This window comes from Vicia villosa, unplaced genomic scaffold (genome assembly GCF_029867415.1).
Source record: "Vicia villosa cultivar HV-30 ecotype Madison, WI unplaced genomic scaffold, Vvil1.0 ctg.000256F_1_1, whole genome shotgun sequence".
Classification (NCBI taxonomy): domain Eukaryota; kingdom Viridiplantae; phylum Streptophyta; class Magnoliopsida; order Fabales; family Fabaceae; genus Vicia; species Vicia villosa.
In genome coordinates, this window is record NW_026705109.1 from 163,798 (window position 1) to 175,862 (window position 12,065).

Sequence of the window (12,065 nt, forward strand, 5' to 3'; positions counted from 1 at the left end):
TTATACTTTACAGTTACTTTGATGCGTGACATGATAATAATAATAACGACCTATGAACATTGAAAAAGACAATAACAAACAAACATTAGATCTTAGACTATATTAACACTACCAAAGGGTTCAGCTTACATTTTATAAATACCGAACTTTGATGTTGACTTAAAAATACTGTCACCTTCTAATGTATTAATTTTAAATCTTCAAAAATCAAAACAACTTTTTTAGAAATTAGAATTTAAAATTTGTGATTTTGTCAAAATAAGAAATGTATATTTGATTATTTAATATTTTCTCCATTTTATTTATTATAAGTTGTTTTGAGATTTGTTTTATTAATAAGTAATGCTAACTAGTGTTCTTGGACCTCTTTAAGATGTTAAAATAATAATTATTTTTAAAATGCGTGTTTTTAGTGAATTGAAAATACAATGGAAATTGAAATTTTGACTTTTATAAATAATATTCTCTTTATTTAGTATGTTTAAAGAGTGTCCTGAGGACTCTCGTCAGCATGACCTTTATTAATTTATAAATAATTTTTCCTTAATATGTTGAAAATTAAGTAAAATTCACAATCTCCATATGTCATAATTGCTTTTAATATATTTCCATAAATATCTATTAGATGCATTTAACCCAAACAATTGACTTAATTAATTTATAAATAATTTTTCCTTAATATGTTGAAAATTAAGTAAAATTCACAATCTCCATATGTCATAATTGCTTTTAATATATTTCCATAAATATCTATTAGATGCATTTAACCCAAACAATTGACTTAAATCCCATTTAAAAAGGAAAAAATTAATAAAAATAAGAATGCAAGTAATATTAAAAAAAGGGACAGCTTTTCTACCCATCACAAAAAGTTGGGTAGTGTAACTCCAACCAATCACATGATTCCATCTCATTTAATACATTTAATAATTTATTAAAATATTACAAATATATTCACCTTAAAAAATATGAATAGTGATAAAAATATTTAAAAATAAGTGTTTGTTTCTTTTTATTATTATTATTATTATTATTATTTTTGGTAACAAAAATATGAGTTTAAATGCTATAATCAATATAGGGAAATTGTTTATAATATTTTACATATTAATTATTTTAATTTCTCTATGAAACAAAAATAACATACATAACCCTAGTAAAAAAAACAACAACACAAACAAGAACATGCCAGAACAAAACAATGGCAACTTATTCTATTTTCCATTCCCAATATCCTATTTTTTTTCTTTCTTCCAAGCACATGCAAATCCCAAACACTTTCTAGTCCCCACTTACTCACCACAATCAACCAAAACTCAAACTCCAATATTTTAATCCATTCTCTCAACCCATCCTCATAAAAAGTCCAAACAACCACCTTTCACACAAACCATTTATTCTTCTCTTTCTCTCTCTACAACCTCTTTCTCTCTCTAAATGGCCACTCTAGCAGACATTGGTGTCTCAGCTACCATCAACATACTCTCAGCTCTTGCTTTCTTGATAGCATTTGCTTTACTCAGAATTCAACCCATCAATGACAGAATTTATTTCCCAAAATGGTATATCACTGGTGGAAGAACCAATCCAAGAACCTCTGGGAATTTTGTTGGAAAATTTGTTAATCTTAATTTCAAGACTTATTTGACTTTTCTCAATTGGATGCCACAAGCTTTGAGAATGTCTGAGACTGAGATTATTAATCATGCTGGTCTTGATTCTGCTGTTTTTCTCAGAATTTATACTCTTGGGTACTCTTCTTATACCTTTTTATGTCATAAAGTTTCAATTTTTATCCCAATTTATCACTCTATGTGCTTAATTTTTTGTTGCAGCTATAATTTTCAGCATAACTAATAATGGGCTGTGAGAAAATTTCAATTCTGTTTGATTTTTTTAGAAAAGGTTTAATTTTTAGGTACATTGTTGATGGGAATTTTGATTGTTATGCCGTGTAGTTTTCAACTTTCTTTTTTGCTAATGTCAGCTTTTGTTTTTTTTTTTTCTTGAGCAGTTTTCGTGTGAGATTAAACTTTGTTGTTTGTTGCATGTGATTTGTTGCTGTATTTTCTTCTTTCCCTCATGTTCCCTTAATTTCTGTTCTGTTTCATGTGTGTGAGTTTTGTTGTTGTTGTTGCGTGTGAGGCTTGGAATATTTCCATATATGGTGTTAAGCATGTGTTTGGTTATGTGGTGACAAAATAAATTTTGACTTAATTAATCTTGATAAAATTGATTTTGGTTAAAGTGAGTTGAAAAACAATTGATTTTGAGTGAATTGATTCTGGCTAAAATTTACTTGAATCAAACACACTCAAAATCAATTTTTTTCATTGCAGAATCAAAAACATGCATAGCTTCTAGGTGGAATTGATTTTGGGACTGAATCAATTTTGAAGTCAAAAGTCAAACATAACAATATATGGTCAAATCATATTTGACTTGAAACTGTTTTGAACATTCTGATTAATTTTGATGTACTTGTATTTCAGCTTAAAGATGTTTGTTCCGATGACAATTGTGGCGCTCCTTGTTCTTATTCCAGTCAATGTTTCAAGTGGGGCATTATTTTTCCTAAGAAGAGAATTGGTAGTGAGCGATATTGATAAACTCTCAATATCAAATGTTCCGCCTAAATCTTTAAGGTATGGATAATTCACAATGTTCCAGTTTGGTTCTTTCTAACTCTTCCTTTCGTGTTTATGTCTAACAGATGCAATTGTTTATTTCAGATTTTTTTTTCACATAGGATTGGAATACCTGTTCACAATATGGATTTGTTTTCTGCTCTACAAGGAGTATGATAATGTAGCATTGATGAGATTGCATTTCTTGGCCTCTCAACGAAGGCGCGTGGAGCAATTTACAGTGAGCTCAAAGTTCTAATTCAGCATGGATTTTTGCCTTCTAGTTCGTTTGAACTGTTTTTCGAAATCCTCATGGTTTTCATGGTTGTTGCAGGTAGTTGTCAGGAATGTCCCCCATATGTCTGGTCACTCAGTATCAGATAGTGTGGACAGCTTCTTTCAAACAAACCACCCGGATCATTATATTGGACACCAGGTAATGAATTTTATGACATTCTTAATCGGCGAGGTTTGTTAAAAATAAACTAATCTTAAAATACTTCGAACGAGTAATGACATTTAGAAATAACTTATACATAACTTAATTAAGTTGTTTATCTAAATAGGGTCTTTTACATGATGTTAGGATTCACATAGAGCATTCTTTGCATTCTATCATAGTCACGTTCTTAGTGTGTTTTCATTTTTCAGGCTGTCTACAATGCAAACAAATTTGCAAAATTTGTGAGAAAAAGAGATAGACTTCAAAATTGGCTGGACTATTACCGCCTAAAGTTTCAAAAGCATCCTCATATGAGGCCAACTATCAAGGTATGTAATCGGTATGAATACAAGTACATTATGTGACTTAACAAGAATCTATTCGGACACAATCTCACCGTGTTATCGCTTTTCATTTTTTAGACGGGATGTTTAGGACTTTGGGGCACGAGAGTTGATGCTATCGAGTACTATGAACATCATATTAAGGCACTTGATAAAAAGGTAAGTTGTTTTTGTTTCTATCTTTCACTTCAACTAATAAACACGAGAGAATATATATCTAACATGTCCTTGTTTATTGGGCTTCTTTGGCATGTCTTGCGCAGATGACATCGGAGCGTCAGAAAATTATAAAAGATCCCAAATCTATTTTGCCTGTGGCTTTTCTCTCATTCAATTCGCGTTGGGGAGCATCAGTATGTGCACAGACCGTACAAAGCAAAAATCCTACACTCTGGTTGACTGATTGGGCTCCAGAGCCACGAGACATATATTGGCGAAACTTGGCCATACCATTTGTTTCTTTAACCGTCCGGAAATTTATAATAACGTTATTGGTGTTTGCGTTGGTATTCTTCTATATGATTCCCATTGCTTTTGTTCAATCCCTTGCAAATTTGGATGGTCTTGAAAAAGTTGCTCCTTTCCTCAGGCCAGTGATAGAATTGTAAGTGAACTTAAATGTGCTTTTGAAGTAAATGAATGCGATTCTCCTCTTCTATCGATATTAGATTCTAGATTAAATATTGTTTATGCTTTTGGCAGGAAGTTCATCAAGTCCTTTCTACAAGGTTTTCTTCCTGGTTTGGCCCTTAAAATATTTCTATACATTCTACCTTCAGTTCTGATGATTATGTCAAAAATCGAGGGATACATTGCGTTATCTACACTTGAGCGAAAAACAGCGGCAAAATATTATTACTTTATGCTGGTGAATGTTTTCTTGGGAAGCATAATTACTGGAACTGCATTTGAGCAACTGCATGCTTTTCTTCACCAGTCACCTACACAGTATGTTTTCTTGTTAATTTTTTCATCGTTTATTTCGCTGCCTCCACATGACCAATTTTATTGTTGATTATAGGATTCCTAGAACAATTGGAGTTTCGATTCCAATGAAGGCTACCTTCTTTATGACATACATAATGCTTGATGGCTGGGCTGGAATTGCTGGTGAGATTCTCAGATTAAAGCCATTGGTTATATATCATCTCAAGAACATGTTCTTAGTTAAAACCGAGAGAGATCGAGAAAAGGCCATGGACCCTGGGAGTGTGGACTATCCCGAAACTCTTCCGAGTCTTCAACTATATTTCCTTCTCGGTATTGTGTATGCTGTGATGACTCCAATCCTTCTCCCTTTCATTGTCATCTTCTTCGCCTTTGCATATTTAGTTTATCGTCATCAGGTACGCATTTGCCTATATAGTTTTTCTTCAAAAATCCAACAACGCCGTAACATAAATGCAATTTATTTATAATGTTTGACTATGCAGATAATTAATGTCTACAATCAACAATACGAAAGTGCCGCTGCGTTCTGGCCACAAGTTCACAGCCGCATTATAGCAAGCTTACTGATATCGCAGCTTCTTCTGTTCGGCTTACTTAGCACCAAAAAAGCAGTCAAGTCTACTCCTTTACTTATAATATTACCGATCTTGACATTCGCATTTCACAAGTACTGCCAGAGTCGATTCGAGCCAGCATTTCGGAAGTATCCCCTCGAGGTATGTTGCATGTCGGGTAACACTACAAGTCTGAGAAGAATGCAATTATTGTAAACTGATTATCATTCTCTTAACCTATTCAGGAAGCAATGGCAAAAGATTTGTTGGAGAAAACAACAGAACCTGACCTAAACATAAAAGCATATTTAGCAGATTCTTACTTGCATCCAATCTTGAGATCATTTGAAGAGATAGAAGAAGAATTGGTTGAACTTGAAAAAGTTGAAGTGAGAGTAGATAAAAACCAAACTCATCATGTTGCTAGTCCAATATTGAGTGAGTCAAGTTCACCTTCACCTTCACCACCACATCATATCCATCAACATCAACATTCAACACATGAGTATTACTACAATCCTCACTCTCCTCATTATAATTATCAATATCAAGATCAACCTTGAATTGAGCTTAGTGGTTACATAGTACAAATTTGCTAGAGACCTTTGATAGTGTTTTTCTTTTTAACGTTTGTTTTGGCCATTTATCTGTTATATTTGTAAATTATTATTATTTCTTTTTTGATGTAAATGATATGGTTTCTTTTAAAATATTATTAATTTTTATCCTTTAGAATTTATTATAATTTAAAATAAAATAAATGTTTTACTTACATACAGGAATAGAGAAAGTCAAATTTTATGTCTTAAAAATATTATGAATCTCTTACTAAGGGTGTATGGAAAAATCAATTAGGCTGACAATTCAAAACACCAAACCCACAAATTTTTTTTTTTAGTTTGATTCAAAAGGTGAACTGAACCAAAGAAAAGTGAACTGAACCAATGAAAATTGAGGTTGTTTGATTTTTAGTTTAGTTTTTAGAAATCGTCAGGCCAATGAACCAGATTGATGGTGATTTTCATTTGAAATTCTACCATTCCTTAATCTCATACACATTAATTGAAATTCTACTATTACTTGATCTCATATGCATTAAGACTTGGAAACTTTAAGAACAGAAAGACAAAAATTTTTAAAAAAAATTAAAGAATAATTTTGAGTTTTTGACACAAGAATTCTACCAGGTTCAAGAGTTTCATCAGATGTGCCAATTTGTTTACCGTACATTTTAGTAAACACCGTTAGATATTTGAAAAAAATATGATGATTCATACATACATTTCACTCGAAAGCTTTTTTCTCAACATGTTAGATATTTTGAGTAATATGAGTTTTTGTACAAATTGAACACACCGAATCTAACATTGGAAATCCATATTTATAATGAGAACAAAATAACTATAACGAACGGTCTTTTCTTCACTACTTGACACGTTTCACCTAATCTAACATTGGAAATCCATATTTATAATGAGAACGAAATAACTATAACGAACAGTCTTTTCTTCACTACTTGACACGTTTCACCTGCATGCACTTTGCTCACCACTTGACTTCCACGTGCTTCTAAGAATGCATAAGGCTAAAAACGGTTATTTAGCCTTGTTTCAAACTTCTTTGTCGAAATAACAAAACTTCTCCAAAATATATTAAGTCCTAATATCATATTGAAAAAGTGAAAACCCCTGTAGATATCCTTCTGTCAAAGCTTAACAGCTTTGCTAGTCGAAATACTACCAATTTCACTAAATTTTTCTAAACATCTTTTCAATCTTGATTTGTCAAATCCATATTAGCGTCAAATTTTCCAGCTAACGGTTACAGACATGCAGTATGATTTGGTTGCATTTTAGGCTGTTAGGGAAAAATTGGTAACTCTTTCTGCCATTGAAGCAAAACACAAGCTTTTTCGAAAATGCATATCTGAATTGGGTCATTTCTGGTTTTCGGAGATGGATCTTTGAATTGAATCCTCTCTTTTATAGAATTGCAAGTTAATGTCTTTTTCTCATTTTTTCAAAAAAATGGCTGCAAACAACAACGATAGAATGAGACTCGGGCGTGAAACACAACATGCGTCTGCTCGCCATGAGAGGGCTAGACTTTTAAATGAGCAGGCCAGAGTTAGGCGGGAATCCATCCATAGGCCTTATGACGGGGAAGCATTGAGTTCTAAGCACCAAATTGAGAGGTTTTTATAATTAATGCATTACCTTATTTTGAGCTGTAAATGTTTGAATTAAATTATGGATTATGACATTGTTAGTTAGATTAACATGAATTCAGATTAAAACAAAACAAACTTAGACAATATTTTTACACAAAATGCATGCCGAGAAATTTTTAGAGATACATATCTGAAATAAGAGTCTCCAAACTAAATTTTTGGAGACTCCAAGTGAAATATCCGTACTTATTCACTAATATTTTAAAAGAAACCATATCATTCACATATCGGACACTGACACGCGTACGACACATATCGAACACTGACACACATACGATACACGTACGACACGTATCAGACACATTTTTGAAGTATTAAAAAAAATTAAATACAACGGACACAGATACGACAAATTATTTCAAATAACTGACACAACAAACTCTCAAATTCTCAAAATTTTAAAAAATAAAAACGTTTTTTTACATTTCATATTTCATTTCCCCACTATAAAAAATAAATTTTTTTCATCTTTGTTTGTTTTTAAAATCTTTGTCGTTTCGCCGCTTCGCTGCATGCTGGTATTTCACCGTCGCCACCATCCGTACTTTACTAGCTCTTTCTCTTCTGACACTCATTATTTTTCTTTCTTAATTGAAAGTACTCAATTTAAGAGTCTGTTTGGTAAGATAAAAAAAAGAGCTTTTAGCTTTTAGCTTTTAGCTTTTCAGCTCGTATTAATAAAAAAGCTCTGTTTGGTAACTCTATTTTAGCTTTTAGCTTGTAGCTTTTTTATTAGCTTTTAGCTTTTTTTTCAAAAGCTAATTGAAGTAGCTTTTGAGCTTGTAGCTTTTAGCTTGTGAGTTTTTCTTCCATTAATACCGTTATTATTTTAACTAAAATATATCATTACCCTCATTAATTAAAATGTCATTAATGTCATTTTGTATCTATCAGCTAATGAAACAGCTAATTTACCAAACACTCACATTAGCTTATCAGCTATCAGCTACCAGCTATCAGCTACCAGCTACCAGCTAAAAGCTACCAGCTACAAGCTAAAAGCTACCAGCTATCAGCTATCAGCTAGTTTTACCAAACAGAGCCTAAGTATTCTTTTGGTTGATCGAAAATATTAAGTTTAAATACACATAAATTTTTTAAAATCTTTATAAATTGTCCTCATAATTACATTATTTTATTAATATATAAAATAGATAGCCGTGCCAGTGTCTCGTATTTTTTACATTAGCAGTGTTTTCATGTCTGCATCTGTGTCATGTCTCGTGTCCGTATATGTATCCGGACTTCATAGGTCTCAAGAACTTTGAAATAAGTAACCCTTAATGTCAATTCAAGGTTGATCTTGATATTGATAATCATAATGAGGAGAGGGAGGATTGTAGTAATACTCCTGTGGTGAAGGTTGATGTTGATGGATATGATGTAGTGGTGAAGGTGAAGGTTGATGTTGATGGATATGATGTAGTGGTGAAGGAAAAGGTGAACTTGACTCACTCAACATTGGACTAGCCACATGAGGAGTTTGGTTTTTATCTACTTTCACTTCAACTTTTTCAAGTTCAACCAATTCTTCTTCTATCTCTTCAAATGATGTTAAGTTTGGATACAAGTAAGAATCTGCTAAATATGCTTTTATGTTTAGGTCAGGTTCTGTTGTTTTCTGCAACAAATCTTTTTCCATTGCTTCCTGAATAGATTAAGAGAATAATCAGTTTACAATAATTGCATTTTTCTCAAACTTGTAGTGTTACGCAACATACCTCGAGGGGATACTTCCTAAACGAGGGCTCGAAACGACTTTGGCAGTACTTGTGAAATGCAAATGTCAAGATTGGTAACATCAGAAGCAAAGGAGTAGACTTAACCGCTTCTTTGGTGCTAAGTAAGCCCAACAGAAGAAGCTGCGATATCAGTAAGCTTGCTATAATGCGGTTATGAACTTGTGGCCAAAATGCAGCGGCGCTTTCATATCGTTGAGTGTAGACATTGATTACCTATGTAGTCAAACATTATAAGAAATTGTATTTATGGCACAGTGTTGTTGGATTTTCCAAGAAAAACACTATAGGCAGGTGCATACCTGATGACGATAAACCAAATATGCAAAGACGAAGAAGATGAGTATGAACGGAAGAAGGATTGGAGTCATTATTGCATAAACAATACCGAGAAGGAAATATAGTTGAAGACTCGGAAGAGTTTCGGGATAGTCCACGCTCCCAGGTTCCATGGCCTTTTGTCGATCTCCCTCGGTTTTTACTAAGAACATGTTCTTGAGATGATATATAAAAAATGGCTTTACTCTGAGAATCTCGCAGGCAATTCCAGCCCAGCCATCAAGCATTATGTATGTCATAAAGAAGGTGGCCTTCATTGGAATCGAAACTCCAATTGTTCTAGGAATCCTATAACCAACAATAAAATCGGTCATGGAGGCCGCGAAAAAACTATGAAATATTATTTACAAGAAAACATACTGTGTAGGTGACTGGTGAAGAAAAGCATCCAGCTGCTCGAATGCAGTTCCAGTAATTATGCTTCCCAAGAAAACATTCACCAACATAAAGTAATAATATTTTTCCGCTGTTTTTTGCTCGAGTGTTGATAATGTGATGTATCCCTCGACTTCTGACATAATCATCAGACCTGAAGGTAGAATGTATAGAAATATTTTAAGGACCAAACCAGGAAGAAAACCTTGTAGAAAGCACTTGATGAATTTCCTGCCAAAAGCAAAAACAATTTTCAATATAGAATCGGAGAATCGTATTCATTTGCTTCAAAAGCACATTTAAGTTCACTTACATTTCTATTACTGGTGTGAGGAAAGGAGCAACTTTTTCAAGACCATCCAAATTGGCAAGGGATTGCACAAAAGCAATAGGAATCATATAGAAGAATACCAACGCAAACAGCAACAAGGTTATTATAAATTTCCGGACGGTTAAAGAAACAAATGGTATGGTCAAGTTTCGCCAATATATGTCTCGTTTCTCTGGAGCCCAATCAGTCAACCAGAGTGTAGGATTTCTGCTTTGTACAGTCTGTGCGCATACTGATGCTCCCCAACGCGAATTGAAACATAGAAAAGCCACAGGCAAAATAGATTCAGGATCTTTTATAATCTTCTGGTGCTCCAATGTCATCTGCACAAGGACATATTAGATACATATTCTTTCGTGTTTATTAGTCGAAGTGAAAATATAAACAATAACACGAAACATAAAAACAAAAACAATTTACCTTTTTAACGATTGCCTTAAGATGTTGTTCATAGTACTCGATAGCATAAACTTTCCTGCCGCAAAGTCCTAAACATCCGGTCTAAAAAAATGAAAAGAGATAACACGGTGAGATTTTGTGTCCGAATAGATTCTCGTTAAGTCACATAATGTACTTCTTGTATTCATACCGATTACATACCTTGATCGTTGGTCTTGTATGAGGATGCTTTTGAAACTTTAGGCGGTAATGGTCCAGCAAATTCTTAAGTCTATCTCTTCTGCTAGCAAGATTTCCCAATTTGTTTGCATTGTGGACAGCCTGAAAAATGAACTTCAACATTAAGAATATGAATATGACACAATGCAAAGAATGCGATGTTGACAAACCTCACCAATCAAGAATGTCATCAAATTCTTTACCTGATGTCCAATATAATGATCCGGGTGGTTTGTTTGAAAGAAGCTGTTCACACTATCCGATACTGAGTGACCAGACGTATGAGGGACACTCCTGACAAGTACCTGCAACAACCATGAAAACCACGAGGATTTCAAAATATAGTTCAAACGAACCAGAAACGGAAAATCCACGCTGAGTTAGAACTTTGAACTCACCGTGAATTGCTCCACACACCTGCGTTGTGAAGCCAAGAAATTCGACCTTTTTAACGCTACATAATCATACTCCTTGTAGAGCAGAAAACAAATCCATATTGTAAACAGGTATTCCAAACCTATGTGAACAAAAAATCTGAAATAAACAATTGCAGCGGTTAGACGTAACACGAAAGGAAGAGTTAGACAGAACCAACTTGGAGTGTGGTGAGTTATTCATACCTTAAAGACTTAGGTGGAACATTTGATATAGAGAGATTATCAATATCACTCACTACCAATTCTCTTCTAAGGAAAAATAGTGTCCCACTTGAAACATTGACTGGAAGAAGAATAAACAGTGCCACAATGGTGACTGGAACAAAAATCTTTAAGCTGAAGCATAAGGCATAAAAACTAGTCAGAATGGTGAAAACAATAGATAAAAAAAAATCTTATTTTATGAAGAAAAAAAAAAGTACCCAAGATAATAAATTCTGAGAAAAACAGCAGAATCAAGACCAGAATGCTTAATGATCTCAGTTTCATTCATACTCATAGCATGTGGCATCCAATTGAGAAAAGTCAAATAAGTTTTGAAATTAAGATTGACATATTTTTCTAAGAAATTTCCAGGACTTCTTGGACTGGTTCTTCCATTATTGATATACAATTTTGGGAAATAAATTCTGTAATTGACAGGTTGAATTCTGAGTAAAGCAAAAGCTATCAAGAAAGCAAAAGCTAATAGTATGTTGATAGCAGCTGAAACACCAATGTCTGCTACAGTAGCCATTTAGAGGGACAAAGAGAAGAATAACTTGGTGTTGAATTGAATTTTAGGCTCTATATATTGAGAGTATGAATTTTATTCAATTTTTAGCATATGTGATTTATGGTGTGTTTGGATTGGCGGTGGACAGATTCTAGTAGAATTGAGTTTAGTAGAATTGATTCTAGCAGAATTGAGTTTAACAGAATTGATTTATGTTTGGATACATTTTTGTAAAAGTAAGTTGAATAATAAATTACAGTGTAAAAATCATCCAGAATCAATTCTAGAGGCAGAAGCTACAAATTCTAGCTTCAAGTAGAATCAATTCTGGAGACAGAATCAATTCTACTTTTGTCAAACCAA

The 12,065-nt window shown here is 33.3% G+C and overlaps 2 protein-coding genes across 2 annotated transcripts; one reads left to right on the forward strand and one right to left on the reverse strand.

The window, feature by feature from the left end:
• The first annotated feature begins 1,190 nt into the window (after positions 1-1,190).
• On the forward strand, positions 1,191-5,655 carry LOC131626057 (CSC1-like protein At1g32090). The gene is made up of 11 exons (XM_058896873.1): positions 1,191-1,751; positions 2,493-2,645; positions 2,733-2,868; positions 2,962-3,063; positions 3,279-3,398; positions 3,492-3,572; positions 3,677-4,017; positions 4,116-4,361; positions 4,435-4,759; positions 4,847-5,080; positions 5,164-5,655. Exons 1-11 carry the CDS (start codon positions 1,438-1,440, stop codon positions 5,479-5,481), a joined length of 2,370 nt encoding a protein of 789 aa, XP_058752856.1. The 5' UTR covers positions 1,191-1,437; the 3' UTR covers positions 5,482-5,655.
• A 2,617-nt stretch (positions 5,656-8,272) lies between these two features.
• Positions 8,273-11,723, reverse strand: LOC131626034 (CSC1-like protein At1g32090). The gene is made up of 11 exons (XM_058896852.1): positions 11,410-11,723; positions 11,171-11,323; positions 10,949-11,084; positions 10,754-10,855; positions 10,533-10,652; positions 10,353-10,433; positions 9,915-10,255; positions 9,587-9,832; positions 9,190-9,514; positions 8,870-9,103; positions 8,273-8,796 (listed from the first exon to the last, which is right to left on the reverse strand). The coding sequence occupies exons 1-11, from the start codon at positions 11,721-11,723 to the stop codon at positions 8,440-8,442; spliced, it is 2,409 nt and encodes an 802-aa protein (XP_058752835.1). The 3' UTR covers positions 8,273-8,439.
• Positions 11,724-12,065: the final 342 nt, after the last annotated feature.